The 19,435-nt window shown below is 32.1% G+C and overlaps 1 protein-coding gene and 1 pseudogene across 1 annotated transcript; both read right to left on the bottom strand.

Moving 5' to 3' along the window:
- Positions 1 to 4,494: 4,494 nt before the first annotated feature.
- Positions 4,495 to 6,078, bottom strand: LOC145614874 (U-box domain-containing protein 28 pseudogene; annotated as a pseudogene).
- A 10,754-nt stretch (positions 6,079 to 16,832) lies between these two features.
- On the bottom strand, positions 16,833 to 19,381 carry LOC145614775 (wall-associated receptor kinase-like 1). Its single transcript, XM_081669839.1, has 3 exons — positions 18,478 to 19,381; positions 18,103 to 18,142; positions 16,833 to 17,991 (listed from the first exon to the last, which is right to left on the bottom strand). Exons 1-3 carry the CDS (start codon positions 19,225 to 19,227, stop codon positions 17,009 to 17,011), a joined length of 1,773 nt encoding a protein of 590 aa, XP_081525965.1. The 5' UTR covers positions 19,228 to 19,381; the 3' UTR covers positions 16,833 to 17,008.
- Between the last annotated feature and the right edge of the window lie 54 nt (positions 19,382 to 19,435).

The raw sequence follows: 19,435 nt of genomic DNA on the forward strand, positions 1-19,435 counted from the left end.
CTTTTATAATCTGCTGTTTTGCAATGTTACAGACGAATGGAAACTCTGGTCGATTCTAGATCCATGATCTTATAGGTAGATCCATTTACAGAGATTGGCTTTTAAGGTCATGTGTATACGCTTGTTATCATGCATGTGTGTTTGTTAACAAGGTCGTGACCAGTGACCAGTGGGGTAGTTCTTGAAAGTTGGTCCTTTTCCCTACTTTAAGTTCCTATTAGGCTCGAGGACATGATAGAGAGAATCACGAATTGCCCTGGGAATCATTCTGCACTGTTGTTTTGGGGAGTGAGCTACTTGTCCTGTTCCTGGTGAGAATTCAATTATTCATTTCAGGCAGAAGCGATAATGATGTTTTAGGGTGGTCGATTATAATGATATCTTTGGTCATAAAGAGTATAGACACATGCTAGAGTGGAATGGTATGTCTAATGACTTAATATTTCATTTTCCCATGTTCTTTTCTGTGTTGTTTTGTTGTGATGCTGTTAAGCTGCTAATTGCAAATCTGTGTGTGTGTGTGTGTGTGTGTGTGTGTGTGTGTTTCCTTCTGTGCCTGTCTTCCTATATGTCCAAGTCTTTTTTTACCTTTTCTGCGGCTTGGTTTATGAAGAACATGGGTTACCTTTATCATCTCAGGGTGATGACATTAAGTTATTCAAGAAAAACTTTGTTATTAGGTGTTGTGATGTTTGATTTATACATCAATCATCTTGCTAAATTTATGAAACTCTGCTTTCAGTTAGGCATAATTTTATGGATATAGTCTTGATGGCTTGATGCCAACTCTAAATAGTGATGCAAAAGTCGATGACCTTTTAATCTTTTATTGAGCTTGGTGATTATGTTGATCTCATTTCCTATTCTAAGTAACTGTACTATGTAGTTGGTTACTGTGTGTAAGTGTGTAGTTCTTGTTGATGTGTTACATTTCTTGCATTTAGTCCCTGAGATTTGAGTTATATGAATTAGAGCTATAAGCAAGTGTTCTTTTGTGATCTGGATTACTGTAGTAAAATTTTTGAAATTAGATTTTCTGGGTCTAGTTTATTAAATTCCCCGTTCATCGGAGGAAAAAGTCCTTTCTGATTGTCACATCTAGTTAGGAACACTTTGGTGATTTGGCTAATGAATAGTAAGGTAATTTGAAATCTGATTTGTCGGCTAATGTTCCCATGCTGAAAACATGTCGCTTAAGTGCAAAAAATGATGTTTTTGTTATTGTGTTTGCAAGTGTTCCTGCATGATGTTTTATCTGTAGAAATTCTCCGTGATGTGTTTGAATGATCTTATTCAAATGGAGTGGAGTCTGTTTAGCTCATTGTTTATTGGGAGGCTGTTTTTAGCTGTCTTGAATTCTTGATGTGTTGTCTTCGATGAAGGTGATATACCATATACCCTTCTCTAGAGTGTAGTTGCTTTGCACGTCTAGTATTTTTTGGCAGGATACTGATAAGAGAGTGGGGAACACCAAGGTCTTCTAGTTAAGGAGGAAAAGCTACCATGGGACTTATTATCGAGTTTGGGAAAGTTGTTGATTCGAATTTTCTGGTACCGTTTCGTATCGTGGCAGTTACACAGAATAGTGCAACTCTGGGAATCTTTGAGGAGTTCTTAGAGGTTGATTTAGTGAGTTTTCGCCTGGCCATGATATCTTTGATCACTGAGAGAGATTGGTACTGTGAGGGCTTGAAGAATCACGTGGAAATGTGAGGGCTCGTTAGTGCTCTTATGTTGCTGTGTTGCTAGGCTATTTAGCCTTTTGAGCTATATTGTAGGCTATTCATCAATTATATTCTGTTAATTTATAGGAAAACAGTCCATTTAAAAACTTACATTTTGTTAGATTATGCTCACTTATTTTGTTAATATATACAAGTAGCCTTTTTAAATGTTAAATGTTATATGGCTTTTTACCAGTTATGATTTCTCTGCTGTAGTTTCAATTATTTTGGTATGGATCAGACGATGTATATCCTAAGATGTGCAGGTAAAAATGTAAAATATAAAGCTCTGAAGTAACCTAGGACGTACAGATCATTATACTGTACTACTGTATACATATAAAGGCCCGAATCAGTGAATGTTGGAACTAAATTTTTAGATCGCTAATACCAATTACAAGTGTGGTGATTAACATTTGTAGATACGATAATATCCATCAATATATTTTTTTTTGATACAATGAAACCAGCTTTTATTAAAACAAAGAGAGATTAAGGTACATGTTTTCAAAAATAATAAAGATTTAAGGTACAGCAGCAACACTAGGGGGACCTTCTCAATCCACACCCTCATCTCATCATAATTTCTACTTAATTTTGGTAATTTATGAACAACAACATTCCCCTTTCTCCCAACATGTGAGAAAGAAATAGAAGAGCAGAGGCTTGAAAGATAAGAATGTCACCCACAACAATGCCTTTTCACGAATTCTTTTTTTTTTTTTTTCAATTTCTGGTAGGGATTAAGGCAATCAACCTCTAAGATCAGTTTTCGCAGCCCAGCCTCAAGAGCAATCCCGATGGCATGTCTTGCAGCCATAGCCTTCGCAACAACAATGTCAAAAGATCCAGCCTTCCCTCATATCCATTAATGAAATGAATGCATATTCCAAAACTATTCCCAAGTTTAGGGGTCATTATTTCTTTTGTGTTACTCGTGAATCTGTAAGGAAGTAATTAGATATGAATTAAACCTATATCTAGTGTTTTCACTTGATTTCAAAAGGATTTACACTTGGTATTTTTTGACATTCGAGGAGAAAATATCAAATCTTATGCTTAATAGAGTTTCAATGTTGTGAACATTCCGTTGTTTAATTGTGTGATTAGGGCTCCTTAAATTCAAACAGATTGCATCAAACTATCAAAACAATCATTCAGAAGACTAGTAATGGTTCAGAAGACAACTAGTATATTGTTCATAAATTTGGGTTGGTTGACTTGTAAAAGATTTTAATACGACACATTTTTCTTTTCTAAAGTAATACGGAGTACATGGTTTAGTGGTAAAGATTGTATCTCACAACCATAGAAATGTTGAATCAATCCCAATTAGAAGCAACTTGAAGGTGTGAATTCTATTTTTCTTTCTCCACATTCCCATGTGCTTACTATTTTTTTTTTTTAAATTTTTTTTTTCAACTAACCGTGTTGACCTGTGAGGGGTTTCAAACTGATAGGGTATCCACTCCTTGCTTACAATATATGTTTACATATGGTCATATGGAAGATAGATAGAAGTCAAAGAATGACAAATTTGAGTGGGAAGTACTTTAGGTATAAAAAGCAACACATTGATCAATCATCAGAATTCAGAACAATTCGCTGGACAAAATACGTCAATCATTGAAGAACGAATAAATATGAATCTTTGAAGAATATGGAAAGAAAGATCCTGGATCATGAAGCATTAGGGGTGAATCTTTTGACTTTGGCAGAGAATGTGTCCTCGATATTAATAATATGACAAATATATTAGGCATTTATCAAATATGTATGAGAAACTCTCGAACATAAATATTGTACATCCGTTGCGTTGGTTGTATGATTGATGGTGATGCTGCTTACTGCTTTGGGTGAGTATCTTGCACAAGCAGAACATTGGTAGTGGTTTTGTGGGAGTGAGAGTGAGACAATATTCTTGTTTCACAAGAAGAAGATAAGATGCTCATATGCATATGATTTGAACACGCTAAGGTGAAAGGGATATTCATTAGTCCAAAATTGGACTGGTCCAGTAGGTCTAAAACTCGAAAATGGACTAATTAATGAATTTTGGAGTTGGACCTGACTGATTTGGAACGATTTAAATTGCACTTCAACTTGAGTTTTGATGAAGCAATGAAAACAAGTTTCCGAAAGCTACGCTATGAGTTCCTCATTCTTCTTAATATTGGGCCAGCTTGAAACGAGTTTCCCATTCTTCTAAAGATGCATTAACTTCCAATCGTGACATACAATCACTTGGATTTCGTATACGTTAGGCTAACATCAATTTGGTAAAAAAAAAAAAAAAAATCTTTTCCTTACTTCCATTAAATAAATGTTTTCAATAATAAAACCAAATTCTTCAAAAAAAAAAAAAAAAAAAAAAACCAAAGACAACACAAAACCAATCATTCAAAAGAATCTCATACTTTGACATAACTTCAAACTAAAAACAAATTCCAATTCAAGACTAACTAATTCTTAAGGGTTTTGGACCAGATTGAAATTAAAATTAAAACTTTGGTATGGTTTTGATTTAATATGATTTTTTTTAAAAATAAGTTGAATTAAACAAGCTAAGGTTGGCCGTTGCCTGTTGGAGCCTTGGAGGAACACAAACTAATAAAATCACACACGAAAAAAGCATTAGTGTGTCATAAAGCTCCAAAACAATTTCATTGTTCTATGAAGTTTTGAAACCGAAAAATGCAGTTAAACTTGAGTCTTAATGAACCAATGAAAACGAGTTCCCTATTCTTTCTAAAGCCACATAAACTTCCAATTGAAATTGATAAAGTATCATCGATTTCTTTTATTCGTATACATTAAGCTAACATTGATTTTCAAATAAATACCTTTGTTACTTCCCGTACACAAAATGTTTCCAACAAAGCACTTCTATCAAGAACTAGACAATATTTTTGACTGAAAACATTGCAAGACATAAATTTCTTTTATCCAAGTATTTTCATGTATGATGTATTGGTCAATTTTGTATCAAATTTACAAGTTTTTTCCATTGAACAATGAAATCTTTGAACCTATCTAACTCCACCCTACCCTACCCCCAAATCCTAACTTAAATTTGCATTTCTTCCAACTTCTTCCCCTCTTTTGTTTGTCTAAAATCTTGATTACAACATTTAATATGGCATAATATGAGTAGTTTTGGTATCATAACCACCCAAACAAGACTTATAATTAACCCTCAAAACCTTCACCAAATCACCACACATTTGCTTAACAATTGGTGAAACATCACTTTGAAGCAACACCAAACACTTCCCTAAACCATTGTTCTTCCCCAATATTTCCTTCACCTTCTCATCCCTAAAAACATAGCACACACTCCACAACACCCCAACACCGTGCTCGGTCGCCTTCGCTGACACCTTCATCAACCTGCGAACGATCTCCACCACACATCTCTCCGCCTCGACGATCGCCGCTCTTCCCTCCGTACACGTGGCAACCACCTCTAGCATCTCCATTGATTTTTGAATCACCATGGTATCAATTCTCTCTGCGTCGCAGATAATCTCGGATACTCTACACACCACCCCTAACCTTACGACCTCCATTTTCGCCGCTTTCGTGGTTGCGATTGCGATTAACGCCATTAATCCAGCTTCAATTGAAGAATCTGAATCACATAAATTGTAAAGCTCAACAATCAAACTCCGCGTTTCGATCAATGATGTTATCGTTTTCTTATCAATGGCGATTTTCGACACAATTTTAGCGACTGCGATCTTCGATTCGACGCTTCCATTTCGCAAAACAACAACGAATTTATCAAAACAACCAGAATTCATCATCAATTTGTTGCTAATCTTCTCACCATCACAAAAACTCAAAATCATGAAGATCAGCTCCAGATTCTCGATTTTCTCATCAGATTTCACAATTAATTTCACAATCAAATCCAAATACCTCTCCAAAACTCTACAATCCTCCTCTGAATTCGCCACTCGTTCGAGAATCTTCTTCAAAGAGAGAGTAACATCACGCGCATTCTCCAAATCCGTGAGAAGCGACGAGAGATGAATCCGAGGAGAGAGAGAGTGAGAGACCGACCATAGATGAATCAAGCGATGAAGCGTGAGGTTAGGGACGAAGGAAGGCGAGGAGAGAGACTGCATCGTAGCAGGACAAGTGGTGTTGCCGCCATCGAGCCATGTTTGGATGCTGGTGCGATCGTAGGTGACGCCAGTAGAGAGAGAAACAGGGGATTTCATGAGTTCGAGTGAGATTGGGCATCGGAAGTAGGTTGGGATGCTGACGCAGAGCTCGGATTGAGGTCTCGCCATTTTCATGGAGGAGAGAGAAAATGTGATTTGCAGAGAAAGAGGAGAGAGAAAGAGAAATGGTGGGTTGTTGAGGAGAGAGAAAGAGAGGAAGGAAGGAGGGGTTTTATAAGGAGGTGGAGTCAAAAAGTCAATGGTCAGAGGTTAGGAGAGTGTTTAGTCAAAGGGGGGAAGTTGGAAAAGGATTTTAAGAAAGTAAGAATAGGCGTGTGGAATATGATTGGTTTAATTAATATTAAAAAATTTGATTATGACAGCTTTTATTAGCTCTAAATTAAAAAAAATGTTATGGTGATTAATGCATGATTTTGTATTTTGGAAATGTATTACTCGATAATGCTTAGAGGTGTTAATTTGGATATTAGGGTCGGGTTCGATAAGGTTGGGTCGGGTTGGGTCAAGTCTATCTTAAATTTGAGTCTTTAAAATTAACGTGTTTCATGCAACCTAAAACCCGAATAAGATATTTTTTAGATCGATTGTGTCAGACATCTATAAATAAATCATTACTTTTTTATAAGTTAGAAGACACTAACCGTACCTCAACCTTCACGGAATTTTTGGTCCTCTATTTATGAGTCAGGTACTTTAAGAGTGAAGGGAAAGGATAAAGGATCCCCACTCTCAAAATAGCTTTAGTTACAATTGAACCCCTAAACAATCTTAACTAGGTTAAGAATATAATTTAATCATCAGTCAATTTATCAACCGTTCACATTAATCTAAAGAAATAAACGGTTGTGATTTGATGTAATATAATGGCCACATTTTTATTGTAGCCACTCAAAAGTCATCCATAATTTAATTATTTAACTAGTGAGTAGCCCGGGCGTTGCCCCGGGATACTACTTTTGTAGTTGTGCAAGTGCTAATTCTTAAGAGCATTTAATAGTGTGTATGTAGTATGTATATTCAATACTTTCATGGTATAATACTATTTAGTGTAAAACATTAAAGCATAACCAACAATTTGCCTAGATGGTTAAGTTTAACATTTCTTCAAAGAGGTCAAGGGTTCGAACCTTTTCATCCATATATATTTTTTTTAATATAGTTGAGACAACATGAAGTATTGTTGGTAGTGCAGATGATGTGGCACATTGAGGAATTGAGTGGATGACGTGGCGTAATAAGGAGTTGAGTGAGTGACGTAGCGTAGTGAGGGGGTCTACGTGGCGTAGAGACGTTTTTAGGAACGCCTTTTAATAGATTAGTATAGATATTATACATAAACGTAACGCTAGTATTCCTCTGTTCTTTTATCATGCTTGTCAATAAAAAAATTTAACGATCAACAACTTTAAAAGTTTATAAAAGTGATATATTTTTATAGTACTTATTGAGACGAGTTCAACAGAGTCCACATGAATATGTTTTTCATTACATATTAATCACAAAAAGACAGTAAAAAAAAAGGTCATAATAGTGTAAAAGTCAAAGCGCATCAAGTAAAAAAGACTCGAGGAAGTATATACCGAAGTACATAGTACAGACTATAGAGTAATCATTAGGTTATACGGAATTACAAGAGTATGAAAATAAATTGTTAAAAAATGGGGAAAAAGGAAGCACAGCTGTGTGTAAGGTGGACTATCCGTGTGCGTGGGTTGACCGATGGTGCATTATTTAAATTTCTCCAAGTGAGAAAACAGGGGATGTTGGAAGTAAAAGGCTAGGGGTACACTTAGTGTACAATATTCTTTTGTACACCACCAATAAAATCATGCCAACTCAACTAGTTTAAGAGGGAAAGTAAAAATAGAGGAGGGAAGCGTTGGCGGGAAAAAATTTCGCCATTCACCGCCTAGGAGGGGAATTGGTGGGATTCTTTTCACTTGGGCGCCAAACTGTAGGTAGGCAATTAATGTATAATACAAAATTCATTTCCTAGACAATATTATTAATTCTTAGGCATATTTATCTTCTTCCCCAAAGATATTTACAATGAACATAGCTATTTGAATTTCAATTATACAAAGCGTGAAGAAAGTGTGTGTGAATAAGTACATCCTTCAAGCAAGGATTTATGGGTAATTAATCCTTATCAATAAATTTATATTTGATTAAATTGAAACTTTCATTAATCAGTTTGATTCATCAACAATAATTTTTTTTTTTGTTGAAAACAATCAAGTTGGCTGAATATAAAGGGTTTTTTTTTTTTTTTTTTTTTTTTTTTTTTTTTTTTTTTTTTTGGATTCTTGTTAAGCATGCAATTGCTTATTAGGTGTTGAATAATTGGTGCTTAAGTTGCCTGAATAAAAAGGTTTGGGTTGATTGAGGTTTGATCCACCGCACATCCTTAAATTTGGGGTTTTTATTTGGTTTCATTTTTTATCATCAGAGTGGCTTGCGAGATTGGTGTTGATCACTAAGCTAGAGTTGTTTTGATTTGACGTGTACTGGTTAATTAAGGGAAGAAGTGTTCTGGTTATTTTTTTTAGATTGTTCTGGTTATATAATTTTTTTCAACATTCTGGTTATTTTAAAACTCGTATTTGCATATGATGTCTTGTATTAAATTGGTTTATAAGATAAATTGGTTTGTAAGATATGGGTACAAAAGATAGGAAGTATCAAAACACTTGTTCGTTTGTAACTACATATATATTGTATACGAATATTATTTATGATTTTGCAAATACGAGTTTGATACATTAAATTTTTTTAAAAAATGTAAATGTTACATTATCATGGAGTAATTATGTACATTTGTCTTTCCCAAACTAGATCACTTGGGAATTTGTTTTCAAAATAGCTTTGTATTGGATTCGAACTTGGGTGAGGTATAGTAGCATAACAATTCTGTAAACCAACCAAGCAGGGGGTATCAACACGTTCATAAATGAAATTTATATTATGTTGTATGACATGTGTGGATGTCAAATGAATTTCATGATGCCTTTAAACAGAATATGACACCGTAAAATATAATATGATCTTTCGTTAATGCAAAATTATGTAGATTTAGGTTAAGAGTTTAGGATTGGAATATGATTTGATACTAATAAAAGTGTTACGATCCTGAATTCATTTTTCATGAATTAACTACATTAATTAAAGTGGGATATTTTAATAGGCGGTCAAATTTAAAACTTTTTCAATTGCATACCGTCGTTCACTAAAGGGTTTGTTCTCTTCACTTTATAAAAATAAGCTTCAAGTCTAATAAGTTCAGATGAGTTCGAATCAGTTCATATAAGTTATAATCAGGTTAACTAAGGCCTTGTTCTGTTTACCTTATTTGTACTTATTTCAGGGTTAATAAGTTTAGATAAGGGTTGATAAGTTCAAAAAAAATTCAAATAAGATAAGCAAGTTTTGGAAAAATAAGTTCAGATAAGTTGTGATAAGAGTTAATCAGGGTTACCCAAGTTTAATTTATAACTATAATAAGTTTTAATAAGGGCTAATAAGTTCAGATAATATCAAATAAGTTCAAATAAGTTAAGTTAAGATAAGTTAAGATAAGATCAAATAAATTCAGATAAGTAAAAATCAGGTGAATAAAATTCACCCTAAATAAGTTAAATAAGGCTTAATATGTTTCATTAAGCTAAATAAGGTCTAACAAGTTTTAATATGTTATAATCAAGCCTTAAAATGGTCTTTTCTGTTCATCTTATTTTTACTTATTTCACGTGTAATAAGGGCATGTTTACATTTACTGAACTGGACTGAATTGAACTTGAATGAACTGATTGGAGGTGAACTGAACTGAACTATATTGAACTGTTAGGAGCTGAGCTGAACTGAACTGAATTGAACTGAGAATAGAGCTGAAATGAATATTAATTTATAAGATAAAGAAATTAGGAGCTGAACTGAACTGAACTGAGAATAGAGCTGAAATGAATATTAATTTATAAGAGAAGGAAATTAGGAGTTGAACTGAACTGAACTAATTGGAGTTGAACTGAACTGAACTAAACTGAACTGATTGGAGCTGAACTGAACTAAAATTAAGCTGAAGTGAACAGGTCGTAAGTTCAGTTTAGGATTAATTAGTTATGATAAAAATTACCCAAGTACAAATTACAACTAAAATAAGTTTTATAAGGTCTAATAAGTTCAGATTATATAAGATAAGGTATAGTAAGTTCAGATAAGTTAAGATAAGTTCAGGTAAATTAAGATAAGTTTAGGTAAGTTTATATATCTAAAATAAGTTTAAATAAAGGTCTAATATGATACCGTAAAATACAATATGATCTTTCGTTAGTGTGAATTATTGGAGTTAGGGTTTAAGATTAAGGGTTTAGGGTGTTAAATAAAATAGGATGATAAATTTATTTAAAATTATTGTAGTTGTAGTTATATAGTTTATAATGGTATTGAACTTTATTGTTTTGAGTTGTCTATTCAATTCAGTTCAGTTCAACTCCAATCAGTTCAGTTCAGTTTAGCTCAGTTCAGTAAATGTAAACAGACCCTGACATGACACAAACAACAAATCGAAATAGAGAGGTAGAGGTAAAAATAGTTTTTATACTCGTACATGCATTTTTTTGATGCAAAAATTGGATTATGTTTAACTTGCACAAGTTTCATAATTTAAAGGTTTTAAGCCTTGTTATAGATTTATATGAGTAGGGAGCTTCTCAATTTTCATTTCAATCTAGTTCAAATCAATTTATTACATTACGTGTACATTATTATAACTGTTTTCAATCTAACTCAGTCTAACTCCATCAAATTCAATTTAACTTTATTTAGTATAGTCCAACTTTAGTGAGTCCAAAAAAACAAGGTACATAACTGTAAGTTAACTTTATTTTGTCCAATAATATACTGTGCGTGTATAATGCTCAATTTTGTTTGTTTTTATTTATTTTTTGGTTAATAATGGACGATTATATGGGGCAATATATGATCTACATATTGCTTGATTCTTACTACGTATTATTGCTGTAATTGATGATTGAATGATGTAGGAACAATACTCCCTCCGTTTCATTTTGTTAGTCCCATATACTATTTTGGGCGTATCAAAATGATATACCCACATTCAATATTTCCTAACATTATTATAAGTTGAATAATTTTCATAATCCATGAACAATTAATCTAATTGGGTGTTTGAAGAATCAAATAATTTTGATTGGTTAATGTATGTGCTAGAGGATTGCTGACATGGCAAATTTTCCAATCAAAATTTATAATAGGCGATTAATTATAGCCAATAACCATAAATAAAACAAGAAAAGACAAAACATTTATTACAAAGTTGCAATCAAATTCCAAATCACTAAGATTCCTCCTTTTCTTATTTTAAGTGATTGATTCCAAAGGGGACTTATTATACTTCTCAGCACATATGTCATCATACACTTTTGACTCTTTGATAGCACCGCGAAAGGAATGACCCTTGTACATTTTTTTCAAATACTTGAATGTTTTAGCAGAGGCTTTTTCAGGGTAAAACAAGAAATCCCAACCAGGAATTCCGAGGACCCATCCAACCATCTCGCAATCAACAACAACATTGTAGTTCTCCCTAATATTAAGGGTGCGTGAAACGGGATCATACCTTGAAACAATCCAACTTATAAAGGATGGGTCTATGCTTGTAACGGACAAATGCAGGAGATTGACAAATCCCATTTCATTAACCCAACCTCTTTGAGTAGGATTCAACTTCCCAACGAGTTCAACAAACCGCACTAGATTTGTTGTGCAATTTGAATACTGTAACACAATTTTTTAATCAAATAAAATTGATCAACATACACCCACCAGTATAACAACTAACTTATTTCTTTTAAAAGATCATAACTTACTTCACAAAATCATAATAAAGTTATATGAAACAATAAGGGTTACTATACATGACAAATAATTTGCTTTTTACACAGTCTCATTAGTAGATTAAAGAAAGCATATGATGGTTAATATACACTAGGAGAAATAACTTTTTCCGTTACCATCACTTCAATTATTTTACTTAATATAATTGTGCATCAGAATGTATTTAAAAGTATATTTATTTAATTTACAGTATCATTTGACCCTAACTAAGTGTTGGCAATAACTAACTCATTTCTTTTACAGTTTCATAAGCAACATAGTTTTACAAACTTATATTAATTTCCATAAAATAAACTGCAATAATTAGATAAAACTAGAGGTTTACAAAACCATTGAAGTTGGAATTGAATTTTGAATTAACATGCAATGTGGATACGAATTCAAACGATAAATCAAATTTATAATTGAAATGCTTCAATTCAAACATATACCTTCGGATTTGGTTTCCGGACCGCAATATGCTTTTCAGATCTTCGTACACTATCCCCCTTCAATTTCTTGTTATGTTAGATAAATATGTGCACAGATCTATTTGACAATGCAACCCTTCTCAAGTTGATGAATCCTTCATCATCCACGACATCAAATAATTCATTCATCGAACAATCAAACGAAGGAATATAACTTACATTATAATGTTCATACCCAAGCCCTTCAATTATGGCAGCCATTTGGACCAAATTAGTTTCACGTTGAAATTCAAAAACTCATTTTTTTATATTGTTCTTCAACAGTTATTTACCCTGATACATTAGAGGGGAAACTATAGGAGAGAGAAAAAAAATTAGGAGAGAGAAAAAAAATGAGGTCAAAAATTCTGATTTTTTTTTTTGAGATTATATACTACATTAATTTGGGTAGGTAAAAGGATAGAAAAATTTGAAATTCAAAAGTTGAAAATTTTAAAAACAAGTTTGAATTTCAAATGAAAATGAAGTTGGCCCACATAAAAGGAATATTCCAATTCAACCAATAGGAAACTTGTGTACAAGATTCCTTTTGTACACCAAGTGTACCTTAAATTGCTCCCATGTTGGAATGTGGCTGTGGTGTTACGTTATTGAATTGGTTGAAATTTATGTTTGGGAATTGAGGCAGGTTGGTTGGTCCAAGTTTTGGATTAGACCGTTTGAAGTTGTCATTTCTAAATCACAAATTACTTCTTTTGTTTAGATTAATTTACACACTTTGATTTTTTAATTTTTAATTTTTAATTTATTTTTTAAAGAATAATATATCTGTTATTTTAGTTAACATGTTTTATCATTAGCATAATTCACATATTTTTATTTTGTAATTTATACATAATGAAACATAAAGTCATGTAAAATCTTGTTAGATTTGTCATGATTTAAATTTTCAAAATATCTATTTTTTTTTTCAGAGTATAATTTTTGCTATTGGTAATTAAAAATATAAATGGTTGAATTTATGCGTTGACAAACGTGATTAAAGAAACTTGTCAGCTAAAAAGAAACGAAATATAAACTTTGATTATATGTTTATACAGATTACTAGTATTTCAAATATTATTATATTATTCCGTATCATGTAATATCATTGGTTATTGTGTAATGTTTTATCGACAAATACAAGTTTATCTGCCAGATAAACGAATTTTTGTTAATCTGGTGGCATTTCTATACATATATTAAAAAAGCGTGTTCATTTTTTTCAGTACTTTTGGTGAGCTGTCTAATTACTGTTTACAACTTGTATTTACTGTTTGGTGAGGAAATTACACATGTATAAAACATGAAAAGACGCATGTGCCCCTCCATTTGTACTTGAAAAGACAATTATGCCTCTAGATAAACTCATAATTTATTGTATTTTTTTCATTTTTTTCTTTAATTATATTTTTGTGATCAAACTTTGACATTAACACGTGTTCTTGTCAAATTGTTGCATATTTTAAAAAACACAAGAAGTATATAAATGTATGAATTATATAGGCAAAATATCACATGTAACTGTTGTCTATTATATATCTTACGTGATGCAATCTACTCAGTAACCAGACAACAACAAAATTCTGTTACATTATATGACAGAGTTGCATAGTCACGAGGAGTAACCATTGTTTGAGAATTATCATATTGTATAGGCTACCTCACCACAATAAACAACTTTTTGGGCCTTGTTTGGCAATTGGCTGTTGGCTGTTGGCTGCTGGCTGTTTAACTTGGCTTGTTTGACTGGCTGTTAGTATTGGCTGTTTGTAGTGGCTGTTTGACTATTTATCGTATGTAAACATGTTTGGTAAAATCAGCTGTTAGATATTGGCTGTAACTATGCAAAACAACCTTAAAGGGCATTATTATGTATTCTTATACATTTATTATCAGTATTATTAATTATTAATTACTGATACAAAATATTAACTACTAATTTATAATTACTTATTATTAATTATAAACTACTAGTTATTAAGTACTAATTACTAATTACTAATTATTAAGCACTTATTATTAATTACATATTACTAACAATTGTTAATTACTAGTTATTAATAATTAAGTACTAATAATTACTAATTACGGAGTACTAACTATTAATTTTTAAGTACTTATAACTACTAATTTACTAATTATTAAATAATAATTATTAATTACTAATAATAGATTATTAATTATTAATTATAAATTATTAATTAATAAGTATTGATTATGAATTACTAATTATAAATTATTAACTATTGATTATTGATTATTAATTACTAATTATAAATTATTAATTACTGATTACTTATTACTTATTATTAATTACTAATTATTAATTATTAATAATTAATTATCAATTACTAATTACTAATTATTAATTATTAATAATTAATTATCAATTACTGATTATTAATTATTAATTATAGATTAATAATTAATAATTATTAATTACTAATTATTAATTATCAATTATCAATTACTAATTACACATTAATAATAATTATTAATTAATTATCAATTACTAATTACTGATTAATAATTATTAATTACTAATTATTAATTACTAATTATTAATTACTAATTATTAATTATTAATTATTAACTATTAATTATTAATTATTAATTATTAACTATTAATTATTAATTATTAATTATTAATTATTAATTATTAATTATTAATTATTAATTATTAATAAAAAGTAATTTGTTTAGTGAAAAGCCAAAAGCCAAAACCAAAAAGCTAGTAACACTAGCTTTTTGGTTTTGGCGGAAAAGCCGGCTTTTTCACCTAGCTGAAAAGCCATTTACCAAACAAGTATTTTGGCTGTTTGACCAAAAGAAAAAGCCAAAAGCCAACCAAAAAGCCAACTAAAAGCCAATTACCAAACAAGGCTTTGGTCTGTGTACTCATTTGTCTTCCAATGTCTAGAAAGAAACAGTTGACAATAGTTAAATGGATCCCGATGTTCAAGGAAAAAAAATGAAATAAACATTTAAGGAACAATTGGCATACTAGAGAGAAACAACTGGCATATTAAGAAATGAAATAAACATTTAAGGATATGCCTACAAAATTTTATCAGAAAATATGTAAGATAAGGGTCTGTTCACATTTATTGAACTGATGAGCTGAGCTGAACTGAACTGAACTGATTGGAGCTGAACTGAACTAAACTATACTGATTGGAGCTGAATTGAACTGAACAAAGCTGAAATGAATATTTTATGAGAGAGGGAAATTAGGAGCTGAACTGAACTGAACTGAACTGATTGGAGCTGAACTGAACTGATTAGAGCTGAACTGAACTGAAATTAAGTAAATGTGAATATGCCTTAATTATGTAAGAATAATAGAGAGACTATTAAAGATTCGAATTCAATTTATCTACATGTATAAGGTATCTATTTAGTTGTTAAATTTTGTTATTAAAAAAAAAAAATTATTATAGTTTTAATTTGAATTACCCTTTTAGAAAAGATTACTTAAAGACACATTGCCTTTATGAATTTTGAATACCGTTCCTCGAAGATTTACAACACTAAAAAGGGAATAATTTCAAACTTACACATTAAATCTTTTCAACAAAAAATAAAATAAAACGCGTTAAATAAGTGATCATCAACACATTATAAAACATTGAAACACGCTAACACATTCCTCTACCTTCCCCTTTCCTCCCCTCCTTCGTCCTCAGTCTATGTATGCTATTTGAGCAAATTAAAGTGATAGAGTAGTAATAGAAATGTATGAATACAATTTTATGCATGGGATGAAACTATTTTTGTTACAATAGCATTCAAAACAAACTATATAGAACCTTCTTTAATAATGAACAGAGGTGGGGCTACAAATGGTAACACTAAAAGAGGCCCGGTGTAATTTTGTTGAATTGAGACCTAAAATCAATTTTCTAAGGAAAAGTATGTTACTAAATTTAAAAGTCGGGGCTCCTTTTATATTAGTTTAATTTAGGGCCCTGTGCGATCGACCACCCTGCACATGCTCAGAACCACCCCTGATAATGAATGCCACTTATGCAAAGTATAACTTTCTCCGTTTTTAAGTTAATGCATGTGATATGAAGTGAAAGGAGTATTAAAATTTTGAGCTATTCACATACTTATGATTGTTATGGGTCCATAGTAATCATAATGAGTTGTTTATACAAAAAAAAAAAAAAAAAAAAAAAAAAACTTTATATGTGAGATATTTTCAAATTGGTCTCAAATCTCTCAAAATATATAGTCTGAAATATAAATCTTCGATAATTTTTATTTATAATCTCTGCTATATAAGCTAAGGGATATGGTAGGGGTGTCACCTAAAATAGTCTTAAATTACCCTTTTAAAAATTGTGGTGTATATAAATTTAGAAACCTAAAACACGCATTATGTGCACATTGATCTAGTTGAATTGTATCTATAATAAGAGGTGTGCATCAACAAATATGAGAGTTGATATAATACTAGTACAACTTAAAACCATTTACCATTCCATATATATTTAGGCAAATATTCTTGATAGTCTACAGACTCTTCACAACTAATACAAATCAACACATCAAGAAGAAAAATATTCTCATAGAACTAAAGGTGTTCACTCCACATGCATACAATACTATAATAAAGATGCATAATTGTTTGCCTTCTAAACCAGAAATGTAACATAATAACAACATATTATGCCAAGTTCCATACAAGTTACATGCTCAAACTCTGTTCACTATGCCTTCGTTATTAACATGTGTGAAGTAAATGCATCTCGACATCAGCAGAATCTGAAATCGCAGTGAGGTCAATGTGATCATACGTGACCGATCTTAGAAAAGCATTGTCTGTTTCCATGGACGATGTGATCATACTAGAACTTCTTGTTGTCCAATCGTCGGCTTGATCATTTGGTGTAAAAGGTGGCACACAAGATGAATTTCGATACCTTAGCCTTTCTAGTACCATTGTAACTTCTTTCATCGTCGGCCTTTCTAGTCCTGTAGGATACAAACATTGTTTTGCAAGATTAGCAAATTCCATAACATCCTCTTTTTTGCTACCCTCCAAAACCAAAGGATCAAGAATTTCGAACAGAGTGTTGTTATTCATTGACGAGACGAAATACATAGCCAAGCTAGTTTCTTCTTCATCTTCGATTTCTTCATCTTCGATTACTGGTCTTAGTGCACGGATTGGTTTTTGTCCTGTTAGAAGCTCGATCAAAATTACTCCGAAGCTGTAAACATCACTCTTTTCAGAATATTGGCCCGAATAGAAATACTCAGGATCTAAATAACCAAACGTTCCTTGGACACAAGTTGTCAAATGAGTTTGTTCCACAGAAACTGCTCTAGAAATCCCAAAATCCGACAATTTTGCTCCAAACTTGTCATCCAATAGAATGTTGCTAGATTTAATGTCTTTGTGGTAAATTGGTGTTGAAAACTCTGAATGCAAATAATTAATTGCAGTAGCAGTTTCAAAAGCAATTCTCAAGCGCATTTCCCATGTGAATTTGAGCTCGTCAATGAGTTTTTGGATGTATCTTTTGAGCTCTGTTAGTGTGAAGAGTTTAGTCTTCTCTGTAGCGTTGCTACTTGAAGATCCTCGTACCTCTAGTTCCTCCTTGAAGTATTTTGCTCTAAGTCTGATCTCCATTCTTTTCTTTTTGGTTTTAAATCGCCAGCACCCCCAACAACTTCCACATATTATTAGTGATGCGGCAACAGCTGCATTCATCATAACTTCCGCTTTGTTAACAAGTATTTTCTTCCCTGTTTTATAATGAAAATTTGGAAAGAGTAAAAGAATGTAATGAACAAAGTGAGCAATTATCTTACATGGACAAATGACGACCAGAAGGACGAACAATTCGAAATCCTGTGACAAAAATTAGCAGTAATTACAAACAAGTGAAATAATACTACATATTCAGAAACCTTTTATTACAGCCAAAAGTTGATCTGATAACTTGCTTTCACTACTGAATTTTCTATTTGAAGATTCTTGTACCTCTAATTACTCCTATAACCTTTTTAAATTGATGACTTTTCTACCAAAAAAAAACTCAAGTGGTTAGAGCTTCCCTCCCGATTTTAGGAGATCATGGGATCGATTCTCACCCCCGCCCTTATGGCTCTCTAAACACCAAAAAAAAAAAAAAAACAAAAGAGGGAGTATTGTACATAATTGTTAACAAAATAAAAAAAACTAACCTTACCAGCGTCATGGCCGTCATTAGTATATCCACCATTATCCGATTCAAGCACAACAGGTACGGCTGCTATCCCGGACGATAACGATGCGTTAGCTTCTAAATATTCCTTGCTAATCAAGAAGGCAGACCTGCAATTTCCAGATATGCTGTTGGTGCTCACACTTATACTGTATTTCTTGATCTCTGGTTCATAAATAGGTGTGGATACAAATTGAGCCTGACAACAGCGATAGCCATTGCATCTATTTTCTCTAACGACTGCTGTAGGTGGATTCAGGGTGCAAACCGAGGCGCATCCAGCAACGATTCCACCCGTCTCATTCAACAGTAAGGCGTATCCATCGCATCCCACTGAAGCTAAAACATTCTTCGAGAATGAATATTTGAAGGGAGAGTAGGCGAGGTTGTGGCTTGTCACAGTACGGTTGTTAAGACTACTGCAAGTAGTAAATGATGAAATGTTAACAGTTACCCTGAGGTAATAATCATAGGATATATCAAGAATCTGGAGGTTGAGTTTCTTTAGAATTGCTTTTGGTTGTGATGAGGAGGAAGAATTACAAGTGACCTCAAAGTAGGGGTCTAAAAAACAGTGATTCGGGCCAATACCAAACGGGTAAGAAATGTCAATATTTCCACACTGGTGTTTACAATCTGTATCTTTACGTAGCTCACATGGTCTCCATATACAAGATGATATGATTGCTGACACGAGGAATAATAATGGGTACGAGCATAAGATTTTCATTTGGTCGGGCCAAATAATGTACCTTTTACTCTGTATTCTCTTCCTTGCCAAATGTATATATATTTTTTAATCACATAAATTCATCTACTGAGCTACAATATTACTGTGATCAATGTTGTAAATTAAGCAATTTACTCAATTGAATTTTGAGAGAAAGTGTTCTGCAATACTTTATTAATTTTCAATTAAAAAACCAAGCCATTAAATA

The sequence above is a fragment of the Chenopodium album genome, chromosome 25, assembly GCF_948465745.1.
Source record: "Chenopodium album chromosome 25, dcCheAlbu1.1, whole genome shotgun sequence".
Taxonomy (NCBI): Eukaryota; Viridiplantae; Streptophyta; class Magnoliopsida; order Caryophyllales; family Amaranthaceae; genus Chenopodium; species Chenopodium album.